Source organism: Pagrus pagrus, assembly GCF_965226575.1.
Source record: "Pagrus pagrus genome assembly, chromosome: 6".
Taxonomy (NCBI): domain Eukaryota; kingdom Metazoa; phylum Chordata; class Actinopteri; order Spariformes; family Sparidae; genus Pagrus; species Pagrus pagrus.
In genome coordinates this window covers 29,452,468-29,466,332 of record NC_140190.1, presented here as the reverse complement: position 1 = coordinate 29,466,332, position 13,865 = coordinate 29,452,468, and the positions used below count along the sequence as shown (strand labels likewise).

The window sequence follows — 13,865 nt, the reverse complement described above, 5'->3', positions numbered from 1 at the left end:
CTAATCATCAAAGAGACCTGAGCCAGAACACATTGTTGTGTTTTGTAGCTGGGTTACCCCAGATACCAAAATAACCCGCTGTGCAAAACAGTTGGTTGATGCAGACTCAAAGTTATTTCAAGGACCTCCCCAAAGAGAATTGTGCAAAATGGAAGAAAAGTCCTTCATGCTTCACATGGTAAGATAAACCAAATTACATTTATTTGGAAGACCTTGCAAGCAATCTGAAACCACTCTGCTGTTTTCAATGTTGCAAATTTATTTTCTTTCCTGTTTTTTATTCTTCTCTTGGTTTAATCTGATGTGACATTGATCCTTCTCAAGATGCACACGCTATTAGCAACAGAGAAATTATTTCAGAAATTAAGAATTACAAACAAAGAGGCTTTTCATTTCAGCGACATCAAAGGAGATTGTACACATGCCAGTGCAAAGCAAGCCTTTTCCTGAAAGGCACCTTCATAGTGGCACTAATCAACTGATGATCCAGTCTTAACAAGAGGAGACTTGCGGACTCAAATGAGAGTGGAAGTAAGACGGAGGGAGAAAAAAAAATGGAGAGACTCATGTCTTTTAGTTATTCACCCCCGGCGGAGACAAATGGAACGAAAGCGAGATCAAGACGGAGGAACCGAGTGTAATGATGTAGTTAATAGCTGCTGGTTGCGAACGCTTCATGAAATTGCCACCAACAGTTTTTCCAACATCAAACAAACATCAGACGTTAATTTGTGAAAATCCTATTAAACCTGCTGAGAGGTCCTATAAACAAGACAACATACTGTTTCCTGCTCATTTTGCTTTGCATGCCTTTGAACTGTATACTTGAGGAACACTTAGTAGCATCAAGCACCTGATTACCACCTAAGACTGAAACCATTGCCACAAACACTAAAACTGCTGCACAGGATTAGACTGACTTGCACCGGGGAGGCAAAATGGTGCAGAAGAAAGCAGCTCAGTCCTACCTTTAGGGGCTGAAGTGGATTCCGCCTTAATGGACATCTTAATCAGCATATTAATACCGTTACTACATTGATGTATCCACCTTATTCCCTCATGATACCTTGTGCGAACTATGGACACAACTTCCGGCGTCTCTGGTGATGGAAACTGAACCGGCATTTTCATGTACATTTGTTCAATACTGACATCTAGCTAGTTGAATTGGCTTATGATGTGGGAACATACTACTAACACTATTGTTACTGCTTAGCCCATTTAATGTGTTGCTGATACGTTAGTTATGATGATACATTAGTTCTGCCAAGAAGTTAAAGTATTCCCCATAATCGTGTCCCCAATAACATCCCCAGGAAACTTGTAGATACAAGTATGTAAGGAGAATATTTTGTGTCATAGATCAGGGGTTCTCAAAATTTTGATGACTGAGTACCAATTTAGGGAGCCAGCCTATTGTAATAGGATCTGTAGTCTAGTAACGGCATTTGACATTAAATTATTCCTTGAGCACTGAATTAAGCTGTTAAGTCAGATCGCTTTATCCACTCCCTGAGGGTCACAAAGTAAGAGTTGATCCATTTTTCCTGAAACCTCATTTTCTCATCAACCATACAGTGATTTCAAAACCAACTGCCAATAATTGTCACGCAAGCAGTAGCTTTCCATAAAGTCCAATGCAATTTAATGCAGTAGCTGTGTATTGCATTAAATGCAGGCTGGAAGGATTAAAAATCTAATAAATGAATTTCATGTCATGTGTAATACACTTTCATAAACTCTGTTGTGGACGTAGGGCTAGGCAATATGGGAAAATAATCAAATTACACAATAGTCTTGTCCAAATACCTCAACATTGTGTATTGTGACAATACTGTGGGGATGACTATTGGTGCTAATATTATCAGAATGAGATTTTTGATAAAAAATTAATCAGTAATGTGGATATACAGCTAGAACAGTTTGGTCACTTGACTGTAATGCAGCCTTTAAAACCAAGAAAGACAATCATCATGATATTGTTATCATATCGATATATTGTCTACATGAATAAACTCTAAGGGCCGGATCTACTAAAGGTTTGCGTGTATTAAAACGTGTGCAAACTGCTTGCACACGCAAAAAAATGTACAAACTGATTTACTAACACAAAAAGGCAGTGCACTAGTGCACAAAAAGGGTTGCGTCTGTCAAAGGTGCAAAATAACGCGTCTGCATTCAGTTAGTACGTTTGCAGCAATGAATATGCAACATGGGGCGTTTACACGCAGTTGTGCGTGTTGTGGGTGGAGAAAATGTAAATATATTAATTTAGCACACGCAAAGTGATTTATCAAACCTGAAAACAATTTTACCAATAGAAACTGCGTCTATATTTAACACGTCTCAAAGGGAGGTGCAAACGGTTTGTAATTGCGCACACATGGCTGCCGTTATTGTTGCAAGAAGGAGTCACCGAAACAATGGAAGGAGACGCCGAGAATGCATTTTTCACCCGCGTGTGAATATTTTTGGGATGAATGAGGAAACTATCATTAGAACATATCGCCTATCCAGCCTTGCCATTTTGGAGCTGTTGGAGGAACTCAGAGCGGATTGCACCTGCTCCTCAACGCTGGTCAGAGGCATCTCATCCACGGTGCCCCCGCCTTTTTTTTTTGCAGACCTTTTATTATACGCCAATTTTTCTTTTGTTCTTCTTCTGATGTCTTTGTATCTCCTTTTCGCCTGTTTTTTCCAACAGCATTAACTTTTTCACCGATTTTCTCCCACACGGCGTTCCTTTGCGCGACCGTCAGATTCCTTTGCTGCAGCTCATTGAAATGTTTATTCGCTTCCTCTACCAACACTTCTAATTCCAAAGGGTCGAATTTCACTTTGCGCTTTCGCTCTCTCAAACTCGCCATGCTGAAAACCATGAAACACGCTAAACCCTCATTTAAATAGGCATGTCTCCAACACGTTTGCACCTGTTGTCATTAATGCAATCACTCTTAGTAAATCGCCCGCAAACCGCGGTTCAACCCCACACGCAAATTTCTAGATTGCGCACGCAGATTAGTACAAGCAATTTGGGATCTTAGTAGATCCGGCCCTAAATGTTAAGGTTCTTAAATAATACTCAACAGATGGACTAAAGAGAACTAAAGTCAGAGAGAACAAAACTTAAGTCGCTCTTTGTTGCTCATTACTCAGGATTTTTCCTTGGCTCCCAGCTCCCGACAGGAAATATTCCACATATCCCCCAATAAAACAACAACTTGACTTTTTAATGCTTAAATGTTGATACTTTAAAAAAAGAGGAATTATAACACATTTTTAGTGCGCTGTAGCAGTGCTGAGAGAGGAAAACTTTTTACATTTGGACAGAGTAATGCTAGCTATTTCCCCCTGCTTCCAACCTTTATTCTAAGTTAAGCTAATTATTTGCTGGCTGAGGCTACATATTTAGCATACACAGGCGACAGGATGCAAACTGTAGTCAGACACTTTCTCAGCCCTGTCCCTGACCCTGACAACCTCTACTAGGTCTGACTAGTTTTAAAAATGCTACTTGTGCTACTTGTGCTCAGGCAGAGCTCTAAAGAAGCGGTTGAATTAGCTGATCGGCTTCATTCATGCTTTACCATCACTGGCAACTGCACACAGTGGCCTTTATGACATGACCTGACTCACTCCTCTCACTCTACTCTGCTGAAACACTCACACTGATGCTGTTTGCCCCTCCACCACCCCAACCTCCTTCGTAGATGTTGTGCTTTTGATATTATTGACTTAAAATGTTATGGTTGTGTGTGTGTGTGTGTGCGCATGTTGAGAGGAATCATCCTTGTTGCTCAGATTCTTTGAGACGTCCCTCAAAGAGCAGAAATCGGTACTGTGTAACTATTTGTTTCAAATGGTCACTTCCTGTAAATCACTCTGACTGAGCTGTTTACCAAAACCATTTGTATTTCTTTACACCCTTTATAGAACAAAGTGGCTATCTCTGTCTTTTTTTCTTCTGCCTTTTAGCAAAGCTTTTACATTTATATTCCTTTTGGAAGAAAAGGAAAACAACCACATGCGATTTTGCCACCTTATTTTGCCTACTAAGGTCATTCAGACTATGGGCAATTTTGTGAAACTGTGAAATGCTGCTCAGCGTGAAAGAAAACAGCTAAAATGTTGTAGGAGGGTGAGTTTTGTTAAAAAAGCAATTGCATTATTGATTTGCAGCTCCCGTGAATATCACTACACCTCTGATAACAGAAAGCAAGGGCGAATCAAAGAGAGAGCGTGATTTGCAGGAGGGTGAGCTGACATGAAGACTACTGATCCCTTTTGTACTGCAATTTGTCATAACACTGTTGACAAGAGACTGCTCCGCACACAAAACAAGGAAAGCCTGGAATCATATTGTGTATATAATGAGCCGTGCACATACTGTTAATACATGCTGTGCATACACACTCAACCTCAAATACACACACAAACAAAAGGAACAGAAGACAGAAGAGCCACCAGCGACGCTAAATCCTGCTCCTCATGACACAGTCGCTCACATTTACAGCTCTCCATTTTTTATTGCACACTTAGTTGCCTAACACTTTTTTTCCCATTCCCATCAGTTACGAGAACATTTTGCAGTGTTATCATCAGTGAACAATGTTACCGAGTATTTAGTGACATCAGTACAGTGAGCAGGCCCAGTTACATGAAGGCTGAACCAGGTTGTCACCAGCTGAACCAAACTATCAAAAGGTTTTAATTTGAAGTAACACTCAAAGTGGACACAACCGAGTCGCTGGAATAAAATGTTGGCAGTTTCTGTTTCTGCAAACCATGGATGAACAATGCCACAATACGTTTCACATATATTACATTCACATTACATGTGTATGAACTGAATTCCATGTCAGGAGGTGGAGGGAATGGTCGTCTCCTTACAGCTGGCAAGAAGGCTTCCATGTCAGAGACCACTGTTAAAACATGGTAACATTCAAGCTCAAAACCTCTGGATATCTTCAAGGAGGAACATTTTTCAGCTGTGCTAGTGGGAACAAAAAAATATTTTTTTTACTAAATGTCAGCACATGTCAAGCCGCTTTTTAAGGAGATTTCGGTCCATTTGAAGCTGTGTATCTAGTGACAAAACTGGGTGTTTTTAGAGATATACTAAGCAAAAACATGATCTTTCCTAACCCTTTACACAATGTGCAATGGTCAGGTGAGGTTTAAGTACAATGTAAAATTGAAACCTGAACCTAAAGAAATGTAAAGTTGCCACATGAGGAAATATAAAGTTTTGACATATCTGTGATTTGCAAAAAACAAGCAAGCATGCTATTATTTGTTTATTATACAGGAAGTGCATGTTCACAACAATAATGGAACATGCTTAAACCAAAATTATGTTTAGCAATATGTATTGTAATTTACAATACAGGTTGGATAATAGCCTACTTCTAACATTTGCTTTCATTTTCTCTCTCAGATAAAATGCATGTGGTAAAAACTGCATTCATGAATCTTGCAGTTTTATGTTACATGCAATCATAACACAAAGAAGTGACAATCAAACAAATGAAAATTGTAACGATGGTTAAAGGAATTCCTTTAGTTAACAGTTAATAGGAGTTTGTTGTCATCATGACATGAAGTGTCTCCATCTTTATGACTTCATGAAAGGCCATGACTGGTGATACATGCTAAATTTGGGCAAACAGAGTGAATTCTGACCATTTAGTAAAGGAGTAGCAGGGATGTTTTCTTAGTTTCAGGCTCCTTCTCCATTGTAAGACGATACTGATACACATTTTGATATCCAAATCTTTCTCCCAATTATAAACTGACCTTTACAGCACGAGAAAATACCTACAGAAACTGGTATGAGGCCCAAGCCCAATGATCCGTACAAAACATAGTCAAACACTCATGTAGAGTCTTTCTTTCATAAAAGCTGCTTCCATGGACCTCTGGCCCTGATAACTCCCCCATCTCACACTTGTCAGAAGCCATAAGCTCTGCGCTGGATGAAGTCCTCGTCACTGCCATCGCTGCTGGTGATCAAGAGGAGGAGGCTGCTCTGCTTCTGTCCTGGAGACACATTCACCCTCTGTTGGGAGTCTCCAGCACAACTCTCTCATTGAACAAGCCGCCCAGGCATTCATGCATGAGAAAAAAACTGTAGTTCGATGAAAACTGTATCTTGGTCTACACTTCTACTCTCTCTGGGTCTGTTTTGCCTTGTGTTTCCAGATAAATCTCTACCATAGTAATTTCCAGAAACAAATATATTGATTATAAACAAACAAGACCATTGCAGCGAGGATTCACAGCCTCTACCTGCGGCTGCATTGTGTGCAACAAGGTCAGATTTGTTTTGGCTGTCAGGGAAGTAGAGAAGCAGAGAGGAAGTGCTGGAATATATTTCGGATTTAAAGAAACAGCACCAACAATAAACGAAGCGTGTCCTCAAATTGTTTCAATGTTTGTGATTCCATGACAACGAACATCTCACAGTCCTGTTATGTAATAGACCTCTTAAGAAGGACTTGTTGGTGTCTTGGTGTACATCCATGTTACACTGAAGCCAGAGACCACAGTTAATGTCCCATTCAGTCTCAACATGAACCATTAAAGCAATCTTCCCAAATATTCCTCCAAATGAAACAACATAATAGGTCGTTTGTCACTGCCTTCCAAAGTGTTTTATTGATCTGGCATCCCTCACCGCAGGACAAATTGGTTGTCAGTGCCCTCCAAAACCATTACAAAATGATAAATATGAAAGTTTGCTCTGTATTGGCACCTACACTACTTAAGTTAAGGCGATTAAAAAATCACTGTGGTTGTTCAAAGAAATCAAATTAGACTTTTAGAAAAAAAAGTTAAAACGGTGTTAAAGTTTCATGCTTTGTTAACCCAACTGTCCACCCTGACGCCCTTGATGAGAGGTTTTGTGGTGCTGTAGCAACTAAGAGACAACTGTCAATATTTGCATAGACGTTTTATGGCTAAGTAAAAAGCCATTTCAGGCATTTGAACAAATGACCAATAATTGTTTTGGGGTGTTTTAACCCAGCAACTTAATTTCCTTAATATGACCAGACCATATCCATAACGTTTTAACTGATTCATCTGAAATAATTGCCAAATGCAAAGTGTAATGGCTGTAGAAAAATAACATCATCTGCATATAGATTGGTTTCCTATCAACTTGTTTTCTCTACTATTCTGCCCGCCACCAGGCTGGACTTTGTACAAAATAAACTAGGTCAAATTGGGATTCTTGTGTTTGTTTTTTGCTTTGGACAGTAGCCTGGCCGGTAGCGGTAGCCACATTGGTAACACTGTCGCTGTGACAGTGGCGCCAGCAGTACCTCCACAGGCAAACATGAGGAGGGGGAATTTGAAAAGCAGTCTGTTTCAACTTTAAATACATCGTCATAGAGGTGTGCAGAAAGATGTTTTCATGTAAACATAAATTCAGTTTACACTCAGAGCACTGAGGCCTGACAAATGTGCTGTATTCCATTCCTTTCCCATTAAACAATTGTAAAGCCAGTCTTTTGGTAATTGTTTTGGAGTATTTTAAATCCAGGAGCGGCATAGCGGTGCAGCGGTTAGCACTGTCACCACACAGCAAAAACGTGTTGGCCTTTTTCTGTCGAGTTTGCATGTTCTCCACGTGTTTGCATGGGTTTCCTGCGGGTGCTCTGGATACTTCCTACAGTCCAAAGACATGCAGGTTAGGTCAATTGGTGACTACATTGCCTGTAGGTGTGAAGGTGAGTGTGAAATTTTTCCCCAAAATCTAGCCGTCCTTTGGGTATTTGTATTAAATATACGACATTTAGCCTTTACGAGAAGTGAACACTTTAAGATTTTTGCATTTAGAAATGTTATATCATTATCTCCTGTACACCTTCTGTATTATCTACAGTATGGTTTACTATAGTAACGCAGCCTGACTGATACAGATTTTTGCGGCCGATGCTGACACTGATATTAGGGACTAATAGAATTCCAACGTTGATATGTCGGTAATATTCTAATATGCACATCATATAAAGAATATAAACATAAACACATTATTTAGCACTTATTTTTCAAATTACATCAGTGCACTCACATAGTACCCACTGGGACTTACTGGGAATTAATTTTTAATTACCCCAAGCAATTTTTTCTGGATTATGTTCAGTACAAAGAAAGTTGTTATTGATGTATATCAGATAACACATACATTGATACCAGTATATTTGTGACGGGCTGCTAATTTCAGATGACTGATATACAGTAGGGCTTCGTATAGTTTTGTGTTTCACTGCAGTGCATTACGATATTATCTCTCCTCTCTTCTCTCATTGCTTCGTAAACACAATGCAGCAGTTTGCCATCTATTCCACCCCATTTTATAATCTCTTTTAAATGTGCTGTCCCATCTAAAGCATTCAAAACACAACGGAGGAATCATGAAGACGAGGCAGATAATACACAATAGGCTCTTCCTCCTCCATTTCTAAATGACACGATTACAGCACAGGTATTGTAGCGCCATGCCTCCACATTCCATTGGCTTAACAAACATGTTTGCATATAATTGAAACACTAATCACTTCATAATTACAAGCGACAACTCCTTACATCAAATGAAGTCAATGTAAAAGCCTGTGGGCTGACAGGAGAAAAGAGAGGCGAAAGCACGGGAGATGAGGCGTGTTATAAAACTTATGGCCCATGAAGAAGAAGAAAGGAGGAGCTGACATTTTGACTAATATGCTACTGTCTGTGGATATGGCTCGGCTACACACAAGAAATCATGGAGCAAGAGCTTCTCACATTCGTTGAATTGATTTCACAACTCCACAAGCTTCTAAATTATTAAACATGCTTTTGTTCATTTTATACCCATTTCCACCACTGATGTGCACCAGCAGCGACTGCACACAAATATCAAACGTGAATTCATGCTACGCCTGTGGACAAAAGGATTAAACAAAGAAATGTTGGTAATTAATTTAATTGTGTCTTTTGTTCAAATATAACCAGATGTATGTGGGAGAAAAGTAAAGATGCAACAAGCTGGCGGCTGTCAGTCTAAAATGAAAAGCCACATTAATGAGATTTGTGACCCTCGCCAGGAGATGAGAGGGAATGATATAATGAATAGGTGTTTTAAAACTGTCATTATTCCCGACATAACAGGCGCATTTTTCTGCAATCACATTGGAAGTAAGATTGCTAAGTGCCAATATGCCTGGTTTCACTGCTTTTGAATCCAACGAATCCATTAATTCGTCGCTTCCACTTGTGCACTTGATCGGACCTTGAGACGAGAAAACCTCTTTCACTCAGAGGATTTGCAGTTTGAAAATCACATTTACATTACAGCACACTGGTGTGACGGGGAGCTTTAATTCTCCCAGCTTTTTAATGTCCTTCTCATGCAGTCCAGACAGACAATGAAAGGTTGTTAGTGTAAAAATTATAAACTTTATAACTTCTACTCTGAATAATACCCCATTCAAATTTTCATATATCTAAATTCATTATATGAAATGGCTACAAGCTGTTCTGGTGCAGTGACCGGCCAGCAGGGGGGGATAAAGCTCTGGTTCCTTTCGGTGCTCAAACTCCTCCGGTCCTCCCCCTCATCGCCGACTCCCTCTCCCCTGCCCCCTGACGGGAAAGGCCAACCGAGCTCTGGAGAATATTTATGAGCGAGGGAGAGCAATTGGTTTGAGATCATTTGACGAGGGAGGGAGGGAGAGAAAAGAAGCGGGGGATGGCGAGGAGGAGGGAGGGAAAAGGGAGAAAATGTGAGATGCAGGTGGAGATAAAGGCAAAGACAGAGGTTGGATTTCAATGTATTTATTTAAACTTCTTTCAGCCTGCTGGTTAATTAAAAGTGATTACTAATCCCCCGTCTTCCTCTCTGTGGATGGATGTACGTGAACTCGGTGTGTGCCACTGATTTCCTATAGTTACAAGGAACAAATGTCTATGTCCAAACTGAAGACATTTAAGCTGCTCCTCAGCATCGGTTTGGCACTTAGAATTTCAACACGAAGTGGTGACGATTCAAGAGGCAATAACGAGACTTTTACTGAGCCATAAAGGACCGTATTGTGTCTGCAAGAAGCAGAACAGTGTCGTTGATCAATACGAATGACTCAAAGATTACTTTGCCTGGCTTTCAAAATTCATGAGTCTCTTTTGGAAGGAAGAAAAAAAAAAACTGTGCAGCCCATTGCATTTTGAAGGCACTTCTGATCTCTTCAGTTCTCCACTAACTGGCATCCTCGACTGCTCAGCGATGGATGACAGTGCTCCGAGTGCAAGATATTTAAAGCCTAAAAAGACTTGTTTTTCAAGACGGGGAAGGCGAATGACAATGCAGGGACATTATTCCACTTTTTAACAGGCTGAAAGTCTACTTCCTCTCTTGAGTTTTTGTCGAATTTTTTGCTCTAATTAGTCCGCTTACTCGTATTCTTCAGAGTAAAACAGAAAAGGCCACTAGAGCTCAAGGGGAAAGCAGGGTTATGGACTTGTCAAGTTTGCATTTCTGGTTATTTGCTGACAGAGGTCAATAGAAGTCATGCTGTAGGTTACAGAATGCTAAAAAAGGTTTAACGCTACAGTTTTAGTGATGACAAGCCAAACAATGTCCGTTCGAGTTTTAGTAAAACTGCCAATCTTGTGTATGCAAATGATTTTCATGCCAAGGTTGGAAAACAATAAGGAAGACAGGAAGGTATAGAGACATCCTGAGCGACAGAGAGAAGAGGCCAGCAGAGAGGCAGCAAGGGAGAAAGTGATGGATGTGGGGAAGCCAACAGCGCTACATTCCCTATCTTTGCCTGGCATTGTCACCCCTGTCAGCTGCTAAATGCCAGTGTCAGTCAAACCTCTGTTCAGCTGGCACCAGCCCCTCTACTGCAGGGCTGTGGACGCTCTGACAGCATCGCTCTCATCAGCGAGTATCAAAACACTTACCTGGCTCGACGCACAATACAGTACAGACACTCAAGTATGCGCACGCAAACCGACAGTATCCTGTAGGGAAGCTTATTGTTGTTGGTGATGGCTGAAAACAGGAGGTCAGCTCTTCATAGAAAGAGTGAATAATGGAAAATGCATTATGAAATGGTTGCACTAAACTTCTTAACCTCGAGAGAACTGCGACGCTTTGAAGTTACCGTGGCAATTTGTAAAGTAAACATATATAAGTTTATATGTCCATTAGATGAGACACAAACACACACACACACACTGACAGCCCTATAGTTTTACAATGTGTGTGGGTCCCTGCCTAAAACAGATACTGAACCACCGCCGAGAGGGATTTAATTGGTGTGAGTTGAGTTTAAATGTTGTCCTCAAGACAATAAAACACAGAGGGAAACACCAGCACAAACACACAACCACATCTGCAGACACACAAATGGAAAAAGCCTGCAAGGTGCACTTGAGTTTTACAGCTGTAACACTATGGTTTGCCTGTTCAGCCCATATCTTTCTCCCTATAGGGCGGGTGAACTATAAATCGACAAGATGCTGGATTCTGAATTGTTGGCATTTTAAAAACACTACTTGGAAGCAGCATAAAACACACATGTTGTATACTATTTCATGCCACGTATCCGACTGACAACAAGTAGACAAGTACATAATATCCTGCGAGTTCATACGTGGGAGTTTATATATGGAAACATTCAGTTTTCCCTGTAATTCCACTCTGCTGTCTGCAAAAAAAAAAAAAAAAAAGTGAAGAAAAATGTCCTCCTGTAGCAAGCTTTCAAACAATACCCTGCTGCTTCTAAGCACACACCCACTATACTTCACACCACACACTTCTGAAGCCATCCTGTCTTCCCACTGTCACACATCAACTGGCTCAGTCAGATATCTGTTACGTCCCGCTGCTTTGCCCAAACCCTCCTGCGGTATCTCCACTTTGAGTTTCCACTGATATGCAACATTCTGACGGTTTGTATCGTACTCAAACCATATGTCTCCGCAGCCCACAGAAAGGGGAATCAGGCAGTCGCACCCAAAGAAGCTTGTATCTATACAGAATGCATGCAGAGCTTTCATTTGTATGCAAAACTCTGCTAAGTAATCGTCTCAATGCTTCATCCCACAGTTTGCCACCTACTAAATCTGCATCTTTTATAGTCTAAAGAAAAGTACTGTGTGATCTCGTGCCTTTAATTTTCTAACGATCCTGAAAAAAATCCCTCTTTTTCTCCAAGCAAAGCCACGAGAATGAAAGGCTAAATTATGTCGGGCTTCATGTAATTGCACAATATATCTGCATTTGCTCCAGTGTGGTTTTACATTTCGCAAACAGCCTCTCAGCTGTGCAGACCATGCAGACAATGATCCCTGACCCTCCTGTCCACCGTCTCTCACCTGTATATCTTGTACTTGGTGGTGAATCCTTGTTGGTAGCGCTCCGTGAAATCAACAAACTCCTGTGAGTGGTGAAAAGGACCCTTGTCCGAAAGGAGCCAGCCCAGGGGCCCAGTAGAGCCGCTGAAGCCAGCTCCGGCAGGGTCCGCTGCCCAGGCCCCTACTGACACCCAGCTCTGGAGCAGGCTTAGTATTAACCACTTCCATAGAAACATGAGGGCCGTCAGTCTAATGGAGATGCACGGGCCACTCATGCTGCTTCCCCCGGCCCCGGTGACTCTTCATTCTCCCTGCACTCTGGATGAGTTCTGCTGGAAGGAGGAAGGAGAGGGAGAGGAGTTGAAGCAGAGTAATCACAGAAAACAGTGAGGTGGTGTTAAAATAAAAGGACCTGAGAGAGATGCCTTTGTCAAGCACTGCTGGGTCAGAAATTATGGCAAAGGGTCACTCATTTTAGAGGTCAGCATATCTACAGTGCAGTTAATGTAGATAATAAAGCAAATTAAATCTTAAAAGAATGTATTTTAAACTGAATCTGATGTTTCACAAGCTTTAATATTTAAAATGCAGTTGTTCTGCTTGCTTTTTACCTTATTGTGCAAGTACTGTGGTCCGTGGCTGGTCAGAATTAGTCTCCGCAAAATCCCCTGATAGGACCGTGAAGTTGGGTTCGGCTCGGTGCACAGACGGGGCGGCATTGGAGAGGGACTTTGGAGAGGGTTATCGCCACAAATGCAAACAGACGCACAATTAGAGGCAGCGCAACTTGAACGAAACACAAGATGACATCCAACCTCCTCAGAGCGCACTCCTCTCCTCTTTCTCACAGTGGCATATTTCCAGCGGAGAGCCTCAGACGATGCGCAGTAAGATACTGTAGGTCCAATCCAACGGAATGAGCCGCAGCGGACACGATGCTTCAAGAGCGCACAGGGTCAAACCTTCCAGGTGGACTAATTATTTAAAACACACCGGGATGCGAGAAAGTCGGTGAATGTGCGGGGACCAGATGACCACCCGCATGTGAGAAGCGTCGATAACTGCTGTCCTCTAACTCATTTCTGCTCTTTATTGGAGAGACGCGCTCGGGGCGCACGCAGGGCGCACGGAGAGCTGCCGATGCTGCTGACGGTGCCTGGACTTCCAGCGCACGGAATGTGTGAATGGCATTCGCGGCTCTCTCTCCCTCCCCTGTACCACACCGCCGCAATTTAATTTATTCCAGCAGCGAGCACACTCCCGGTTGGCTGAGACGTAACTGGAGGAAGTGAGAGTAGGAGGTGTTCAGAGGGAGGAGGGCGGGGGGGCCAGGTTGGATGAGGAACGGTCAGAGGATGCTGATGTGCTGGAGTCAGATGCTTCATTTTAGAAAAACAGCGATGAAGATGAAGCAGGATGGAGGGAAAGTGGACACTAAGGATGGAAAGAAGGAAAATAAGTCGACTAACATTTGAAGTCTTAATTTTCTTTCTTTCTTCTTTAATTCTGCTAAAAGTTTC

General features: G+C 41.6%; 1 protein-coding gene across 2 annotated transcripts in view; it reads right to left on the bottom strand.

The window, feature by feature from the left end:
• The window catches only part of LOC311258640 (BMP/retinoic acid-inducible neural-specific protein 3-like), a 56,872-nt gene extending 43,336 nt beyond the window's left edge, over nt 1–13,536 (bottom strand). The window contains exons 1-2 of one of the 2 annotated variants that reach the window (XM_084355111.1): nt 12,957–13,536; nt 12,367–12,677 (exon numbers count right to left, since the gene is read on the bottom strand). In XM_084355111.1, the coding sequence (XP_084211237.1) occupies nt 12,367–12,620 (254 nt within the window). In that variant the 5' untranslated portion in view covers nt 12,621–12,677; nt 12,957–13,536. The remainder of the gene's footprint in view (nt 1–12,366; nt 12,678–12,956) is intronic. The other variant, XM_084355112.1, reaches the window with a different exon arrangement.
• Nucleotides 13,537–13,865: the final 329 nt, after the last annotated feature.